Below are 14,102 nucleotides of genomic sequence, written 5' to 3'. Positions count from 1 at the left end.
ATGAAAGTTTGATAGGCGGTAGAGCTCACCAGAGCTCGAGTGCAAGACCTGTTCAGAAACAGCTCGCGTCATGGAATTCAGCCACGTATTTTGTGGTTGACATCATGCTGCTTGCGAGGAGATCGACGAGATCGGGTCTGGTCGTGGTCTGGTGATCAATTACGGAAGGGCGGAAAACCTACTACTGCAAAATCAGATGTGCGCGTCCTTGAAACTAAACTGAACCGTAGAAGCGGTCGTCGACTTTCGATGTTGGGACGTCAGGAGCTTCCGACGGTACCATCAGAGGAGTATGCAACGCTCTTGACGCGCAAAGTGACACGACATGTGTTGTGATATCTTCACAGGCTCAGGCGTCAGGCCTCCAGAGCAAGTTTAGGCATTATTCGTCTTAGCGACCTTGATGTCTTGCTCTGAGTGTCCAATATCGCTAAAGTGGGGTCAGGACCTCCATGTTGAGAAGGCAACAACGAATCTGCTCAAGCATAAAGATGATGAGGGGCCAACTTTGAGTCTCGCGATCTCTAACCATATTTATCCGATAACGTCGCTACGATGTCGACTGAAACAGTTTCAATTCGACCAGTTGACCAGCAGATCATGGCTGCAGAAGCCACAGTCACACCAGGTCAACCCCGAGAAGCTCTCGAGGTCCTCGAACCGGGCCAACCAACAGACAACGTCGTCTATCCTACTGGCATCAAGCTCACCATGGCTATGTTATCAGTCATGACGGCTTGCTTCATACACGGACTAGTTAGCCCGCGTGCTCTTTAGGTCAGACGATATGCTCATCGATCTGACAGGACCTCACCATCGTCGCAGCTGCCGTCCCAAGCCTTACTAACCACTTCAAAACAATTGAAGATATTGGCTGGTATAACTCCGCCTAGTGAGTCGAGCGATCTTCGAATACATCCTAGCCAACCTTGATATCCAGTGGAATCATGTTCGCCGCGTTCACCTTCTCGTAAGCATTACCCCTATTTCTCCTCATCTGATACGAACGCCTACACCAGCGCCGGCAAAATCTACACCCTCTCTTCCGTCAAAATCGTCTACCTAATCAGCATCATTCTCTTCGAAGTCGGCTCCCTAATGTGCACCGTCGCCCCGACATCCTGGTTCTTCATCTTCGGCCGCGCCGTCGCAGGCACCGCAGCAGCCGGGATGGGCGCCGGCGCCATGCTGATCATTGCGCAGTGCTTCCCAGTCCACAGACGACCGATATGGTTCGCAGTCATGGCTACCTCGCAGGCCGTCGGATTGGTCTCCGCGCCCATGGTAGGTGGTGCCCTCATCGACTGGATCAGCTGGCGGGCGTGCTTTGGAATCAACTTGCCGCTTGGTGTTGCGGTTGTGGCTATGATCGCGTGGGGCTTTACTGATCCTGCACAGAACGAGAGTATTGCCCTGCCATGGAAGGAGAAAGTAAAGAGGATGGATTTGTTGGGAAGCTTCGTCGTAATACCGAGTGTTACTTGTCTGTTGCTGATCTTACAGTGGGGCGGGATCAGATATGGCTGGGGGAATCCGAGAATCATTGCATTGATCGTGGTGTGTGCGGTCTTGTGCCTGGTGTTCTGCTGGTTGCAGTATCGGTTGCAGGAGAAAGCTGTGCTGCCGCCACGGATCGTCAAGAATCGGAATGTACTGGGCGCTGCATGGTTCTCTGCTTGTACTAATGGAACGCTGGCCATGACTGAGTACTATATGGCCATCTACTTCCAAGGTGTGAGAGGATATTCGGCAAGCAAATCAGGTATCTTCATCGTACCGATGTTGGTTGGACTCATGGTGGCTAGTCTGCTGGGAGGTGCTGGTACGCAGAAGTTTGGGTATACCAATCGTAAGTGGTGCCATGTTTCGATGCTTAGCTAACAACTCCAGCATTCATGCTCGCAACATGTCTACTAGGTCCGGTGGCTTCTGGACTGCTAAGCACTGTGGACTTAGATGACAAACTCGTCAAGCCACTTTGCTACCTAGGCTTCCTCGGTTTCGGAATCGGCGTCGGTAACCTTGGTCCCGGCAACGCTCTGTCAGCCATACTACCATTGAAAGATTTGCCCCTCGGCATGGCCGTCACAGGGTTCGGAGGCGGTATGGGCTCATCGCTCTTCGTGGCAGCATCAGCCAGCTTGTTCCAGAACAGGCTGGGCGAGGAACTCAGCAAGTCAGCTCCGGGCGCTAACGTCCCAACTATTGGCGAGGCTGGCTTGTCTGCCATTCGCAGTGAGGTCGGAGCAGATCGACTGAGGGAAATATTGCTCGGCTATGGCGAAGCCGTCAGTCAGACGCTGTACATGCCGACCGCGTTGATCGCTAGCTCGATTATCGGCGCTGTATGCATTCAGTGGCAGTCAGCTAAGAAGAAACAGTCATAGAACTTAGCTCACATATCCTTATCAGTGCTATATTCTCCGAGGCAAGGCGAGCTGCGAGGCAATTTTCTAGCTCTTGCCTTGACCACGCCTTGCCTTACCTCGAGGTTGGTAGCGTTATTCCTTGTAGCGTCGCTATCAGACGGAGTGCGTACACAGAGTGTCATGATGAAACTAAGAACTGTGCCAGGCGCAAGCTAATATGAGATCTCCGATGATTAAATTCGATGGCAGCTACAACACACGGCACCCTCCAAAGCAGCAAACCCCAAACCAAACCATCACCCAAGCACCTCCCCCCTCAATCCAGCACAATCACCTCCCTATCGTCCTCAATGACCTGCACATACTTCTCAAGCGGCACCTTCCCCCTCAACTTCCGATTCATCGCCACCCACCTATTCTTCCTAACCCGATACCCATCAGCAAGCGCCTGATTGCGATCATTTTGCTTCAACGCCTGCGCCCTGGTGATCCTAAGCTTACAGCCCTTTTCAAGGTTACGTATGTCTGCTTTCCGAGCGCGGACGGTTTCCTCTGCGTCGTCGATTTTGCCTTTGAGGACTTTGATTTCGTGGAAGAAGTAGCGACAGAGGGTTTCGATGGCGGAGTGGGAGATGGAGGTACGGTGGCTGTGGGGTTGGGTTAGGATAGGAGGGGTGGGGGAGGTAGGGAGATGTGGAAAGTACGCACAGGACTTGATCGAGCTTGCGCTTCATGGCGTCGGGGTCTCCGAGGATTCTGTTAGGGTGAGTAAGTGAGTGATCATGGCGAGAGGAGGTGTGGCGAACCTTATTGATTGGTGTTGATTGATGCGCACCAGAGTGCCAATCAATTTGTTACGCGGGTATGACCATATGGCTTCGATTTCGGGGTCTTCGTCGGCGGCGTTGCAGCGGGGCATCTTGATGTCGGATGAGAGTAGGGCCAGATCAAAAGCTATACGCTGTACTGTGATGAAGCCGTGGTTGAGAGATTGGTGGCACATGCAGGCCCATTGAGAAAGGTGAGATCTGAATACTGAGCGCGGCCGATCGAGCGCAGCTGTTCGCAGTTACTGGCGCCTTGAGGGAAATGCGAGAGACCTGTGTGCCAAGCGAGCAGCACGCAATCAAATATGTTGGCGCAGGAGCTGGGTAATGAGGAGAGTCGGGTGCATTGACAAGGTCAAGATCAAGAGGAAACTCAGGTGGTGCCAACAGCTGTTGGGATTGCAGGCGGCGATGTTTGCAAAATGTCGATGATCCGGCTGCCGCAGAAGGCTAGATAGACATATGCGGTCTAAGACGGTGATTAAATGGTAGGTTAGAAGATAGATACCGTCCGAGTCGAGTCGGTGAGGCAAGGAACAAGGTATGCGCAGGTTTCGATTCCTCACGAAGTAGTGCCGCATGGTCGCGCAGTAGGGGTTCGTTGCAAACGGGCAGCAGCAGGCCGATATCGCCAGCGAGGTCATTGTCGATCAGCGAGAACACCTGGACAGACTATCAGCCTAGAGTGCGCACATACAGGTTCGACGTGAATCGAACGCCCATAGGACAGTTGTTGCGATATCGCAGACAAAGGTCTGCAGTTTGAGGCAGTGAGAGAAGCTGCGAAGGCATCAAATCGAATAGCTCCGAGTCGCAATTCATGCAGAGACCGAGCGATAGATCTGCTGCAGGCGCGCTGGGTATTCTGAGGGCTTATACATCCTGCTTCACTCACCTGCTCCGTTTGACCTGTGTGCCACTGGTTGACAGCTCAAAAACCGCAGATGCGTTCCTTCTCAACCCAGGTTGGCTCCTTCCTCTCCCAACCCTAGCAAGCCACATTGTACAAAAACCATGGACTGGCGGCCTATCACCCACGCACGAACAAGAGCGCAATCACCTCGCAGCCCTCTCATTGACCTCCTCCCCCCTCGCTCCCCATCCTCCCTCAACGCCTTCTCCCTCTCCTCCTCTGTTCTTCTCAACCTCTTCCTATAATCCTTCCTCTGTCTCTCAAGCCTCCTCAGCACAGCACGGATATCCTTGATACACTGAATCATAAACACAAGTCCAATATGCTTAGGCGATACCTCTTCAGCCTTGAGTCGGTTTCGCTGTGCAATGAACTTGTCGAGTTTCGTCCTTCGCATGCTGATTTCGTGGTTTGTGTCGTCGATCATGGCTTCGTCGTGGCCGAGGCGGCGTTGGAGGAGGGTGTAGTAGTCGTGGCGGGTGAGGCGTTGGATCTCGCGGTTTGAGCTGTGACTGTTAGTGAGTGGTGGATAGTGGAGGTGGGGCTACGCACAGAGCGAAGGGGTCGTCGTCTTCTGGCTGGTTTCTGCGAGTTTTGGTTATTGATGACATCGTGCGACGGCGAGTATAATAGCAAGGCTGGCAATAATCGTAGTAATTCGCGCAAGCTGAGTTCGTAGGGATCTCGAATGGTCAAGCAGGGCAGGTAACGTGGTTGCGACATCGTAGATCTTTAATGAAGGTGGTTTCAAAATGCCCCGAGTATTATTTCTTGTGACAATTGATGACTATGAGCTAGTGAAAACAGCCAAGGCCTATCACTCGAATTTTGTAGATTCCTCCCAGCTCAATTAGTACGTGTAGCAGTCGTTCATGTGCGTTGATACGTATTTGCTCCTCTCTTGGTCCGAGAGGCTTAAGATTGACACTCGTCGCTAGTGCACAATCTTCACACCCGAGCCTGCAATTGGCGTGCACCCGCTACGAGTGCGTCCTTCTTCCATGTGGTTGTCCGATATCTCCAGCGGAGGCAAGTGCTTCGAGCCTTCATGGTCCCAAATCAGAGAGTCGCACTTATTCAGTAGAAGTCATAATTATCGTCTTCCAAATCGTTGGCGTCGTATGGAATCCTCTTCAATAGCTTCTCCTTGAAATTTGTGGCCTCAGTTGCTCGCTGTCGATAGGGTTTTCTTTCCTCGTCAAGTCTTCGCACAGTGGCTTGGATGGAGTGAATCTTGTCGTCGAAGGCATCTACCAGTGGACAGCACCTATATCCGGCTTTTCGCACAAGTTGAACTCTCTTTCGTGTAAGGCGGAAGATCTTGGCTCGAAGTTCTTGCGTCTGAGCAGTCAAGGCGTGAGCTTCTGCGTCGTTCTCGGCGAAGGCTTGACAGTAGAGATCCCAATAGGTAAGCCATTCCTGCATACTGATCCGACAGTTGGCGCTGAGTAGGATAGTTAGTGTACAGTAAGCTCCGAAGCACACCATCACGTACGGATAAAAGACTTGGGATGTCATAATGTAGTGTTTGAGAAGACGATTGAGGAATCACGATGCTGCTCTAGGTGCAGGAAGTCGTATAGTTGACCACGAAGACGAATGTTTCGAGAGATCCAGTCAGGGCCATGGATATGGCAGCTTGGTCTGGAGATATATACATACCAAGAGCCCCAAGTCACAGCTGAACATGAAGTAAGGCAGCTTCTGGACGAGTGAGGCCATGATGAAAGCGGGATGAAGGAGGTGGTACATCCAGCAGAAGTACAGAAATATCAAGCTATCGTGACTAGGCCGTCAGTAATGATTGTTGTTCATCTGACTTAGCATCACCCGGTAGCCTAGAACAAAGTGAGTTGACGCCGTGGGAAGTGCGTTCAGAGAAGACTCACTTCAAGTAGCCGACGAACGAGAGCAGCCAAAAAGCACCAAGATAGGTGATCGCCCACTCTAAGAAACCTGCTGTTCTCATCCAATCTGAGTACATTATCGACACAAAGGCTGTACTAAGCCCGGTCATAGCGACTACTAAGGTAGTGTTGACGATACACCTGCAACGATCAGCTTAATTCCTGCCTTGAGCATGGTGCCTTACCATCTTCTCAATTTAGGAAAGTCCACATTGAGCTTCAGCTGATCGGACCAAGCGATCGCTGTCAGGACAGCACTCAGACCAAGACCGCCGAAAGTGCAAAGCAGTAAAATACTGTGCCTTTCATGCGCTCGAACAGTATCGAATATAGTCAGAAGGATGAGCGATACCGCTGCTACAAGGCTAACCAGCACCGCAAATGAAGACACTAGCTTGCGCCAACGAGGATCGTCCGTGAGTGCGTAGCCATGTGGCACGTACCGAATGTGGTTGACTGACCATATCGTGCTGAAGTAGGCCAATGCCGTAATGGTGCATCCGATGATGAAGACTGGTCTGAGCTCAAAGGCTGCTATATCGGAGATGAAGGCAACATACGGATTGCTTTGACCGGGATAAGTCGGTCGTCCTTTCACCAGCCAATGTACCAGAAGGATGGAGAGCGTAAGGCCCCACGCACCACTAGCTGTCAGGGCGAACAGCCAGGAGTATTTGAAGAAACTGCTTTGCATGGCGGAAGGAAGTGTTGAAGCGTAATACACATCATCGAAGGTATACCCGTATTGCCTTTGACACTTTCTGCCGTTGAGTGAGAGAACACAGGAAGAGGTCGCGTGACAAAAGATAGAAGCGAGGTCGCAAGCAATGAGAATCCACCGCGGAATTTGGGCTTCCGACGGGCCAATGTTGCGCCGAGCTCATCCTACCTCGTCCTTATCATACATTCCACATACCCTTGTGCTCGTCAGTGTATTCGTGTCGGACAAGGTATCACAGCCGCAACCTCAGTCTTCGTAGCTATTCTGCTCTTCGCATCCCAAGCCATCGAGTAGTGGATGAATGATGCAGCCGCTTTTGCGCGCTTGGTGTATGCTCTGGTGCGAGAAAACTGAATAGCTGCTGGGAGATATATTCCTGTGCTGTTGTTCCGCGCTTCACTATCTGACGAATTCTGGGACGATAGGCTGCCTTCTGAAACCATCTGCGATGTGCGTGATAGCAAGGTCGATTGCTCCCTTCTGCTCGGGTAGACAGTATGGTGATCTTTGCAATACCTTCAATGGGATGACAAGTTGCATCGCCGCAACGACGTTGACCTCGTTCCATCCGCCTCCTGGATTGCAACCTGACGGCGCGGACAAGAAATGTCCCGTATTCGAGACATCGCCAAGCGCATAAGCTGTCAAGCCAATGAGGTCGTTCGCAGTCCTCTGAATAACCCTCGTGAACGACTCGATTCGTGCATCCCAGTGTGGGGGTTTGTTCGGCTCCATGCCGCTGTTGGAGACGGACCTTCTTTTGGCCTTCTCAATCTCTATAAGGGTCTCGTAGAGCTTGATCCGAGCTATCAGAAATCTTAGCCAGTAGAGGAAAACCCAGAAGCTGTAGAAGTAGTATTGTGCATGAAAAGGATACAAAGCCCACATCGTGCCTCTAACGTTACCCTGAACTTGCATCATGTCCCATCCTGGTTCTTGCTTGCTCCATCTCAGCATTCCTGCATCTAGGCACTCGCCCTCGTAGAGCAACTGGTCGAGCTCAACGGCAAGGTCTCTGGAGTGTGGCTGGAGACCGAACTTCTGTAATGCGTATTTCGTCGCCTCGAGATGCCTGGCTACTTTATGAAAGAATGCTGTGGCTATATTTGCTGTATGAGAGGGCACGAACTCGTTCTCGTCTTTGTATATGTCAACCTCGAGATAATCGAAATCGGAAGATGTGACAGAGTTTAGTACGAAGAGTCTCATCTGAATTGCTGCTTTGAAGATCCGAAAGATCTTCTCGCTTCTGGGGTTCTCGAATTGCTTGTCGCCACGGAGACGCAGTAGCCGCATAGCACCGCGCATATGAGCGATGTGCGCTTTCCATTCCTCATCGAATTCTCGAGATGTGTTGCTACTGCGGCCATGTGAAAGCACAGAGTTGACGGCCTGTTATGCATAAGCGATGTAGGGCCGATGAAGAAACCAGAACATACCTCGTATAGCCCGAGCAACCAGACTGCCGTTACTGTTTCGTCTTTAATTGCTTCGCTCTCGTTAGACATAGTGTGAGAGACGCTTTTCAAGGCTTTGGCGTAATCATGGCCTGTCTGCAACCGTATGTCTTTCCCGCTGTACCGGTCTGCTAATGTCACACGAGATACCGCTTTGGAGGCTGCATATATTGCAGTGTGCTGTGCAGAGTGGTTCAGCATATCGGGCAGAAAGTCGAGAATGGGTATACCGTATTTCTTGCTGGCCTGAAAGGAGAAGAGGTTCAAGAAGAAGCATGTGGCTTGATGCTGTACATCGTATTTGGGCGGCGGAGTGATGGATTTTGATTGATGCATCGGCACCTTCAGCACATCACTCTTGCGCTCTAGCAGTTCATCCTTGACACCCAGGATCTTGCCTTCTCGAGGCGCTTGCGGGTGGAATACCTCGGGATGAATCAGCTGAGACATAGAAGAGATCGCTGGTACTGGTGATGTGCTGGCCAAACCCATCGACGCTGAACGTTCGGGAACAGAGCCATCTGGAGAAACGAGGGGCCCGTAGCTCTGGATTTCTGGTGCCGATTGCGTTCTTTGCGAGACAACTTCAGGGCGGAAATGAAGTTCTACCGACGGATAACCAGGACATGGCTTGCGTATCTGGGCACACTTGCGACAACCAGGCAGACCTTCGTCGCACTACGGAAATCAGCATGGATCCAAGACAACGTGATAAGGAGTCACCTTGATTTTGCGCTTGCGGCACTGCCCACATCCTGTACTTGACCTGCCAGAGTTGCCCATCCGACGTTGTACAGTTCAACTATCTCGGTTTCTGTACGTGTCTGATCTGTGGCCGAAGCAAATCGCAGATCACCATAGAAGCATGTGTGAAAGATCGATACAGATAGCAGACAGCCTGAAATGCGTGGGTTTACATGACCTTACAGACAGAATGCCGCTCTAGATAGCACCATGCTTATGCTTTGCGCAACGATGGATGAGTAACTGCAAACTCTGTTTCAGCACACATACATTTTGACAGCTTCAACGAGTCTTGCATGAGACTTGACGTAGGAGCAGCCTTTCGATGTTATGCGAGTCAGAATTAGGGGAAGCGAAGGGTTGCTGGTGCTTGAACTGGTAAAGTCGCAATTTGAGGATTGGGGAAGGCAGGAATCTCGCTTCGAGCCTCCTCATGCACTATACTAAAATAGTGGTGTTTGATATGCATGAGTGTGCGGCAGAAGGAAGCTGCGCAGGGAGCTGAAGACGAAGAGTAGTCTAAGCTCTGGCTATGCTCTTGGCGGTTCGTTGAGACTACCCAGGTGGTCGTGCCTGGGCGGACCCAATCATATTGAAAGTTCGCTGGCTTCCATGCAATCTTTGAGCATTATGTTGTAACGTCTAGTGGGGATCGATGGAAAGGTTCAATTGCAGAACAGTACATGTCTCGGGCCATGCATACGCCCTTCTCGATGATATTGCAAGTAGTTCAGCAGGCGGGAGTTAGGTACTCGACTATTCAGGTTGTGCCTGCCGTTTTGGTTGATAGAACATGGTGTGATCAGAAAAGTCGGCGCTTTTTCAGCTGAAGGCGCTTCCTCAACACTGGCAGCTTTATGATCGCTAGATGAATCATCAAACAAGGTCAGAGTGTCACTGTGCCATTGTACCTTGCAGATCTACCTCGTGGCACGGCTTAAAATAGTTAATTATGCCATGAACGCAGCTTCCACCCATGTTGATCCTTCCCGGGCTGGTCTCGATAACACGCGGCTGCACCTGCCACTGACGTTGTCCTTCATACAGTACCTACCACTGCCGGTCTACCTTTCAGCATCTCTTGACAGAACACTTACTGCTAGTCACGGTTACATTGTTCTGTTCCGGCTGTCGAAATCGCAGTGCAACGCGCCTTGCGACAATGGCTTCGAGGTTAATTCTTGTTCTTGGAGACCTCTTCATCCCAGATCGAGCAGCTGTGAGTCCTCAGCCATGACATTGCCAGATCGCACCCTCTGACCGGTCATAGGACATCCCAGCTAAGGTCAGTCTACTTGACTGCCTACACCGGTTCTCCTTGCTCACGATGCGCAGTTTCGAAAGCTTCTCACACCTGGAAAGATCGGACAAATCATATGTCTAGGCAATCTCAAGGACAAAGAGACGTTTGACTACCTGAGACAAGTAGCTCCCGAGCTTCACATCGTCAAAGGCGACTATGATGTAGATACGCCAAACCTGGCGCTGTCAAAAGTGGTACAGCATGGCAATATGCGCATTGGGTTTACACATGGCCATACAATCATACCTCAAGGCGACGCAGATGCGCTGCTGATCGCAGCTCGGCAGATGGACGTTGATGTTCTCTTATGGGGCGGCACACACAAATTTGAGGCTTACGAGCTGGAAGGAAAGTTCTTCGTCAACCCTGGCAGTGCGACCGGCGCCTTCAGCACGAATTGGAACACTGACGGAGAGGAGCCCATACCCAGCTTCTGCTTGATGGATGTAAGACAATGCCTCAGATTGTCGTGATGTGATCTGATACTTTACAGGTACAGGGTGATGTGCTCGTCCTCTACGTCTACCAGTTACGGACAGATGCGAATGGCAATGAAAATGTGGCTGTTGAAAAGGTCTCATACCGAAGACAGGCACCAGCACCGGCGTCGTGATTGTCAGACTCATCTACAAGGAAGGACTACCACGTTTTCATGGTGCAATCTAGCACGAAAGCACCAACAGATCCCAGCATTCTAGCGATTCAGAGCCGTGCAAGCATCAATCATGGGCTGTTGGCTGGTGCCCGGCGATTATATACGTGGTTTGAGGAGCACTGCAGGCCTTGACAGAGTGACTTTGCGTCGATGCTTAGGAATCTACTGTTCAGTGAGTATGTGTAAGTGTCTCAAGCGCTTCAGGATCTGCTCCAGGCGCCGACTTCAGCCTTGGATGTATCCGCAGAATACACGGAGAATGAGAGACCACGGCCGCCCGGTCCAGTGCAAGCCCTCCACGTGAAAGATCTTAGCTGGCGCCAAAGGTTCTTGTCACCTTACTCGCAATTTGCGAATCATGATATTTGGGGCATCGAGGAAGACCAGTGATTAGGCCTGCCTACAGCAAGTTCCCGCTAGGTTGTGCCACGGTAGGCCATTCAATATGCCACACAACCCGAATATGACCCAGAATGAGTCTAGGATGGATCTTGATAGAATTCAAAAACTATCAAGCATGCAGTTTCTACTGGATTTCCAGTCGGCTGAATTGCACCGGCCGTTTAGCGTCTTCCGCCCACACTACGTTATTGCCCCTATCGTGTATATGTCCGTGATCCATATGGTCCTTTTGGTGACGTGCCCTGTCCTCGGTACAACCACGATCCCGCTATCATGAAAACCAGAGTCATGCCGAGAGAGCCTTCAGTAATAGAAAAGGAGTTGGGCACAGTTCATTACCTGGACAATGCCACATTAGTCTATATACGAGCTATGCACGTTATAGAGCGTAACCCGAACTACTGTAGCTACGTATACAGATATCCGACCCTTGCTCTAACCCAAACCTATCTGTGCATCTATACTTCCCTAGACCCATCCATCCTTCCACCTCCCACGTTCACACCCCAACTCCTCACTCACCACTACCCAAAAACCTCAATCATAAAAAAATACTCAACCCCACTCCCATCCTCCCTCCCCCTAATCGTCATCTGCGAACACAAATCCGCCAACTGCTCCCCAATAACCGGCGCACCACAAAAAAACACACCCACCCTCCTCCGCCTGCTCCGATCCTTCGCAAACAAACTTAACATCTCGCCGTAATGCTCATCTAGTATCCGGGGGAAATCCGGACGTCCGAAGTGTGTGGGTGTGATTAGACCGGTTAGCGGGGAGATCGGCTGGGATGGGGTCCGGTGTTTCTCGAGGAGGGAGCGGTAGATGTGGAGGGAGATGGGGGGGTTGCGGAATTTTTTGGTTAGGTGTGGGTGGATGCGGATGTCGAGGTTGGGAGAGTGGTTTGTGCCGCTGAGGCTGTTGAGGAGGCCGCTGAACCAGAGGAGGTGGTTTTTGTCGCGGACGATCCAGTGGAAGTCGGTGCGGCGGTAGAGGGTTAGATCACTTTCTGTTTGTTTTTCGGGGTCTGTGGCTGTGTTTGTGGGTTTTGGGGTGTGGGTTGGTTGGGAGCCTGGGGTTTGGGATGTAGTTTGTGGGGTGGTGGTGGTGGTGGTGTTGGGAATTGTAGGGACGGTGGTCGTGGTTTTCTCGGTTGTTGAGGGGTGACGGGACTGGGTGACGCGGGTGATTTCGCTTTCTCTGTCGTCGTTGGATTCGTTGGAGGATGTCGAGTAGCGGCGTTGTGTCCAGTTGTTGTCTTCTCGGGTTTGAAGGTCGGTGAGAATACCGCTGAAGGGTGTGACTCCGATGCCGGCTCCGACGATTATGGTTTGGTCGAAGTCGTAGAAGCGTTGGGCTGGTGCACCGTATGGGCCGTCGATTGCCACGTACTTGAGGTCCTTTAGGTTACGGAGTTGCGAGACCCAGTCACCGTCAGTTTTGATATGTAGTTGCATCTCGCGGCCGATGCATGTTGAGATTGTGAATGGGTGCCATTGGAAGTGTGAGATCTGTTGAACGCAGAGAAATACGTATTGACCTGCTTCGTAGTTCCATATTCGTCGTTTGGGGATTGTACACGTAATCACCACCGTTTCTTCGTCTAGCACCTCAAGCTTGGCTGGTATTTTCTGAAAAGCTGAAAGAGTCCGTACAGTGCGCTCCAAGATAATCAGCAGTGTCGGAAACGCCAGGAGGATGCCCATGATTGGAAACTGTAGGAGAGCCAACCCACCGTGTGCCATGATCATGGCGATAAATAGATACATCAACAGATGCCCCAGCTGGAAGATTTCGTAGAACTTTGTTCGGATGTATGGCATGCTGAGGAGACCAATCACGTACAGCGTCCCTAGTGCAGTAAGACCGGTCCAGCCAGGTAAGGCTTGGATATATGCGGAATATGGTCGAGGCACCGCGTCAGGGCCCAACAGTGCTGCCACAGCATCCTGGCGACCAGGGCGCGAGCCGAAGTTGAATGTACCGCTCAAATGGCCAATCGCGTGTAACGTAGCCAGACAAATGGCAGCTATCGAAATATAGATGTGAAAGCTCTGGCTCTTGTCGGTATTGATGAACCTCGAAACATAGTAAAACCTTCGCATAAATGTGTGAAACCATCGTGACATGCTAAGTAGTAAGAAAAACAATGTTGGATAGAGTGCACCAGCGCTGAATTTTGCGAAAGCCACACCCCAGCCGAAGGCAGCCTGATATTGTGGTCCAGTAGCATATTTGATACATTGCCAGACACCCAAAGCAATCTGAGCGCTGACCACGAATGCGACAAAGCAGTACTCCGGCCCTTGAACCTCCCAGATGGCCCTGAGCCTCCGAGCCCAGGTAATGTTGTTCAAGTAGTCTTGCTCCTTTTTTTCTGACTGCTTTTCTTGCTCCATGGAAGGGACCTGCCATGTTTTCACTATCTTCTTGAACTCTTCATCAGGGATTTTATCCTTGTTGGTCCCGAGCATAGACCGGAGGAATTCATGTCGTTGAGTGTCTGTTCTGGAAGAGTGATGGAGATTGTGGGCTTTCGCTTCCGGCTGCAGCTCCTTGTAAACCTGGTCCAACTTCTGTTCGAGCTCCGTATATGATATGCAGCCATCGTTGTCTTTGTCAAGTTGGGCGACGAAATCATCGATCTCCTTCTCGGTAAGATATTGGACGTCGGCCATGATACTGGCGCGAAACGAAGAATGGACGACACAGCACGACGCGCGAACAAAGACCTACCTTCTGTAATGAGTGCATAGTGAAGCGATGGACAAGCATATGTAAATCGCGTTTCTCACGAGAACCAA

The 14,102-nt window shown here is 51.2% G+C and overlaps 8 protein-coding genes across 8 annotated transcripts; 2 read left to right on the top strand and 6 right to left on the bottom strand.

Moving 5' to 3' along the window:
• Positions 1–555: 555 nt before the first annotated feature.
• On the top strand, positions 556–2,387 carry PMZ80_009886 (uncharacterized protein; the record flags this gene model as incomplete). Its single annotated transcript, XM_064878279.1, has 5 exons — positions 556–756; positions 807–877; positions 941–970; positions 1,020–1,849; positions 1,891–2,387. The coding sequence occupies 5 exons, from the start codon at positions 556–558 to the stop codon at positions 2,385–2,387; spliced, it is 1,629 nt and encodes a 542-aa protein (XP_064725847.1).
• Positions 2,388–2,685: 298 nt separating this feature from the next.
• On the bottom strand, positions 2,686–3,288 carry PMZ80_009885 (uncharacterized protein; the record flags this gene model as incomplete). The annotated part of the gene is made up of 3 exons (XM_064878278.1): positions 2,686–3,016; positions 3,078–3,125; positions 3,176–3,288. The coding sequence occupies 3 exons, from the start codon at positions 3,286–3,288 to the stop codon at positions 2,686–2,688; spliced, it is 492 nt and encodes a 163-aa protein (XP_064725846.1).
• Positions 3,289–4,152: 864 nt separating this feature from the next.
• Positions 4,153–4,720, bottom strand: PMZ80_009884 (uncharacterized protein; the record flags this gene model as incomplete). The annotated part of the gene is made up of 2 exons (XM_064878277.1): positions 4,153–4,615; positions 4,662–4,720. 2 exons carry the CDS (start codon positions 4,718–4,720, stop codon positions 4,153–4,155), a joined length of 522 nt encoding a protein of 173 aa, XP_064725845.1.
• A 466-nt stretch (positions 4,721–5,186) lies between these two features.
• On the bottom strand, positions 5,187–5,597 carry PMZ80_009883 (uncharacterized protein; the record flags this gene model as incomplete). Its single annotated transcript, XM_064878276.1, has 2 exons — positions 5,187–5,553; positions 5,593–5,597. The coding sequence occupies 2 exons, from the start codon at positions 5,595–5,597 to the stop codon at positions 5,187–5,189; spliced, it is 372 nt and encodes a 123-aa protein (XP_064725844.1).
• Positions 5,598–5,895: 298 nt separating this feature from the next.
• PMZ80_009882 (uncharacterized protein) lies at positions 5,896–6,710 on the bottom strand (the record flags this gene model as incomplete). Its single annotated transcript, XM_064878275.1, has 3 exons — positions 5,896–5,947; positions 5,999–6,157; positions 6,202–6,710. The coding sequence occupies 3 exons, from the start codon at positions 6,708–6,710 to the stop codon at positions 5,896–5,898; spliced, it is 720 nt and encodes a 239-aa protein (XP_064725843.1).
• Positions 6,711–7,136: 426 nt separating this feature from the next.
• PMZ80_009881 (uncharacterized protein) lies at positions 7,137–8,686 on the bottom strand (the record flags this gene model as incomplete). The annotated part of the gene is made up of 2 exons (XM_064878274.1): positions 7,137–8,129; positions 8,177–8,686. The coding sequence occupies 2 exons, from the start codon at positions 8,684–8,686 to the stop codon at positions 7,137–7,139; spliced, it is 1,503 nt and encodes a 500-aa protein (XP_064725842.1).
• Positions 8,687–10,100: 1,414 nt separating this feature from the next.
• Positions 10,101–10,854, top strand: vps29 (Vacuolar protein sorting-associated protein 29; the record flags this gene model as incomplete). Its single annotated transcript, XM_064878273.1, has 4 exons — positions 10,101–10,157; positions 10,209–10,223; positions 10,274–10,687; positions 10,735–10,854. The coding sequence occupies 4 exons, from the start codon at positions 10,101–10,103 to the stop codon at positions 10,852–10,854; spliced, it is 606 nt and encodes a 201-aa protein (XP_064725841.1).
• Positions 10,855–11,822: 968 nt separating this feature from the next.
• Positions 11,823–13,976, bottom strand: PMZ80_009879 (uncharacterized protein; the record flags this gene model as incomplete). The annotated part of the gene is made up of 1 exon (XM_064878272.1): positions 11,823–13,976. One exon carries the CDS (start codon positions 13,974–13,976, stop codon positions 11,823–11,825), a length of 2,154 nt encoding a protein of 717 aa, XP_064725840.1.
• Positions 13,977–14,102: the final 126 nt, after the last annotated feature.

The sequence above is a fragment of the Knufia obscura genome, assembly GCF_036327395.1.
Source record: "Knufia obscura strain CCFEE 5817 isolate CBS 148926 chromosome Unknown scaffold_15, whole genome shotgun sequence".
NCBI classification, from domain to species: domain Eukaryota; kingdom Fungi; phylum Ascomycota; class Eurotiomycetes; order Chaetothyriales; family Trichomeriaceae; genus Knufia; species Knufia obscura.
Note: the sequence above shows the minus strand (reverse complement) of the source record. Positions and strands in the feature narration are given on the sequence as shown.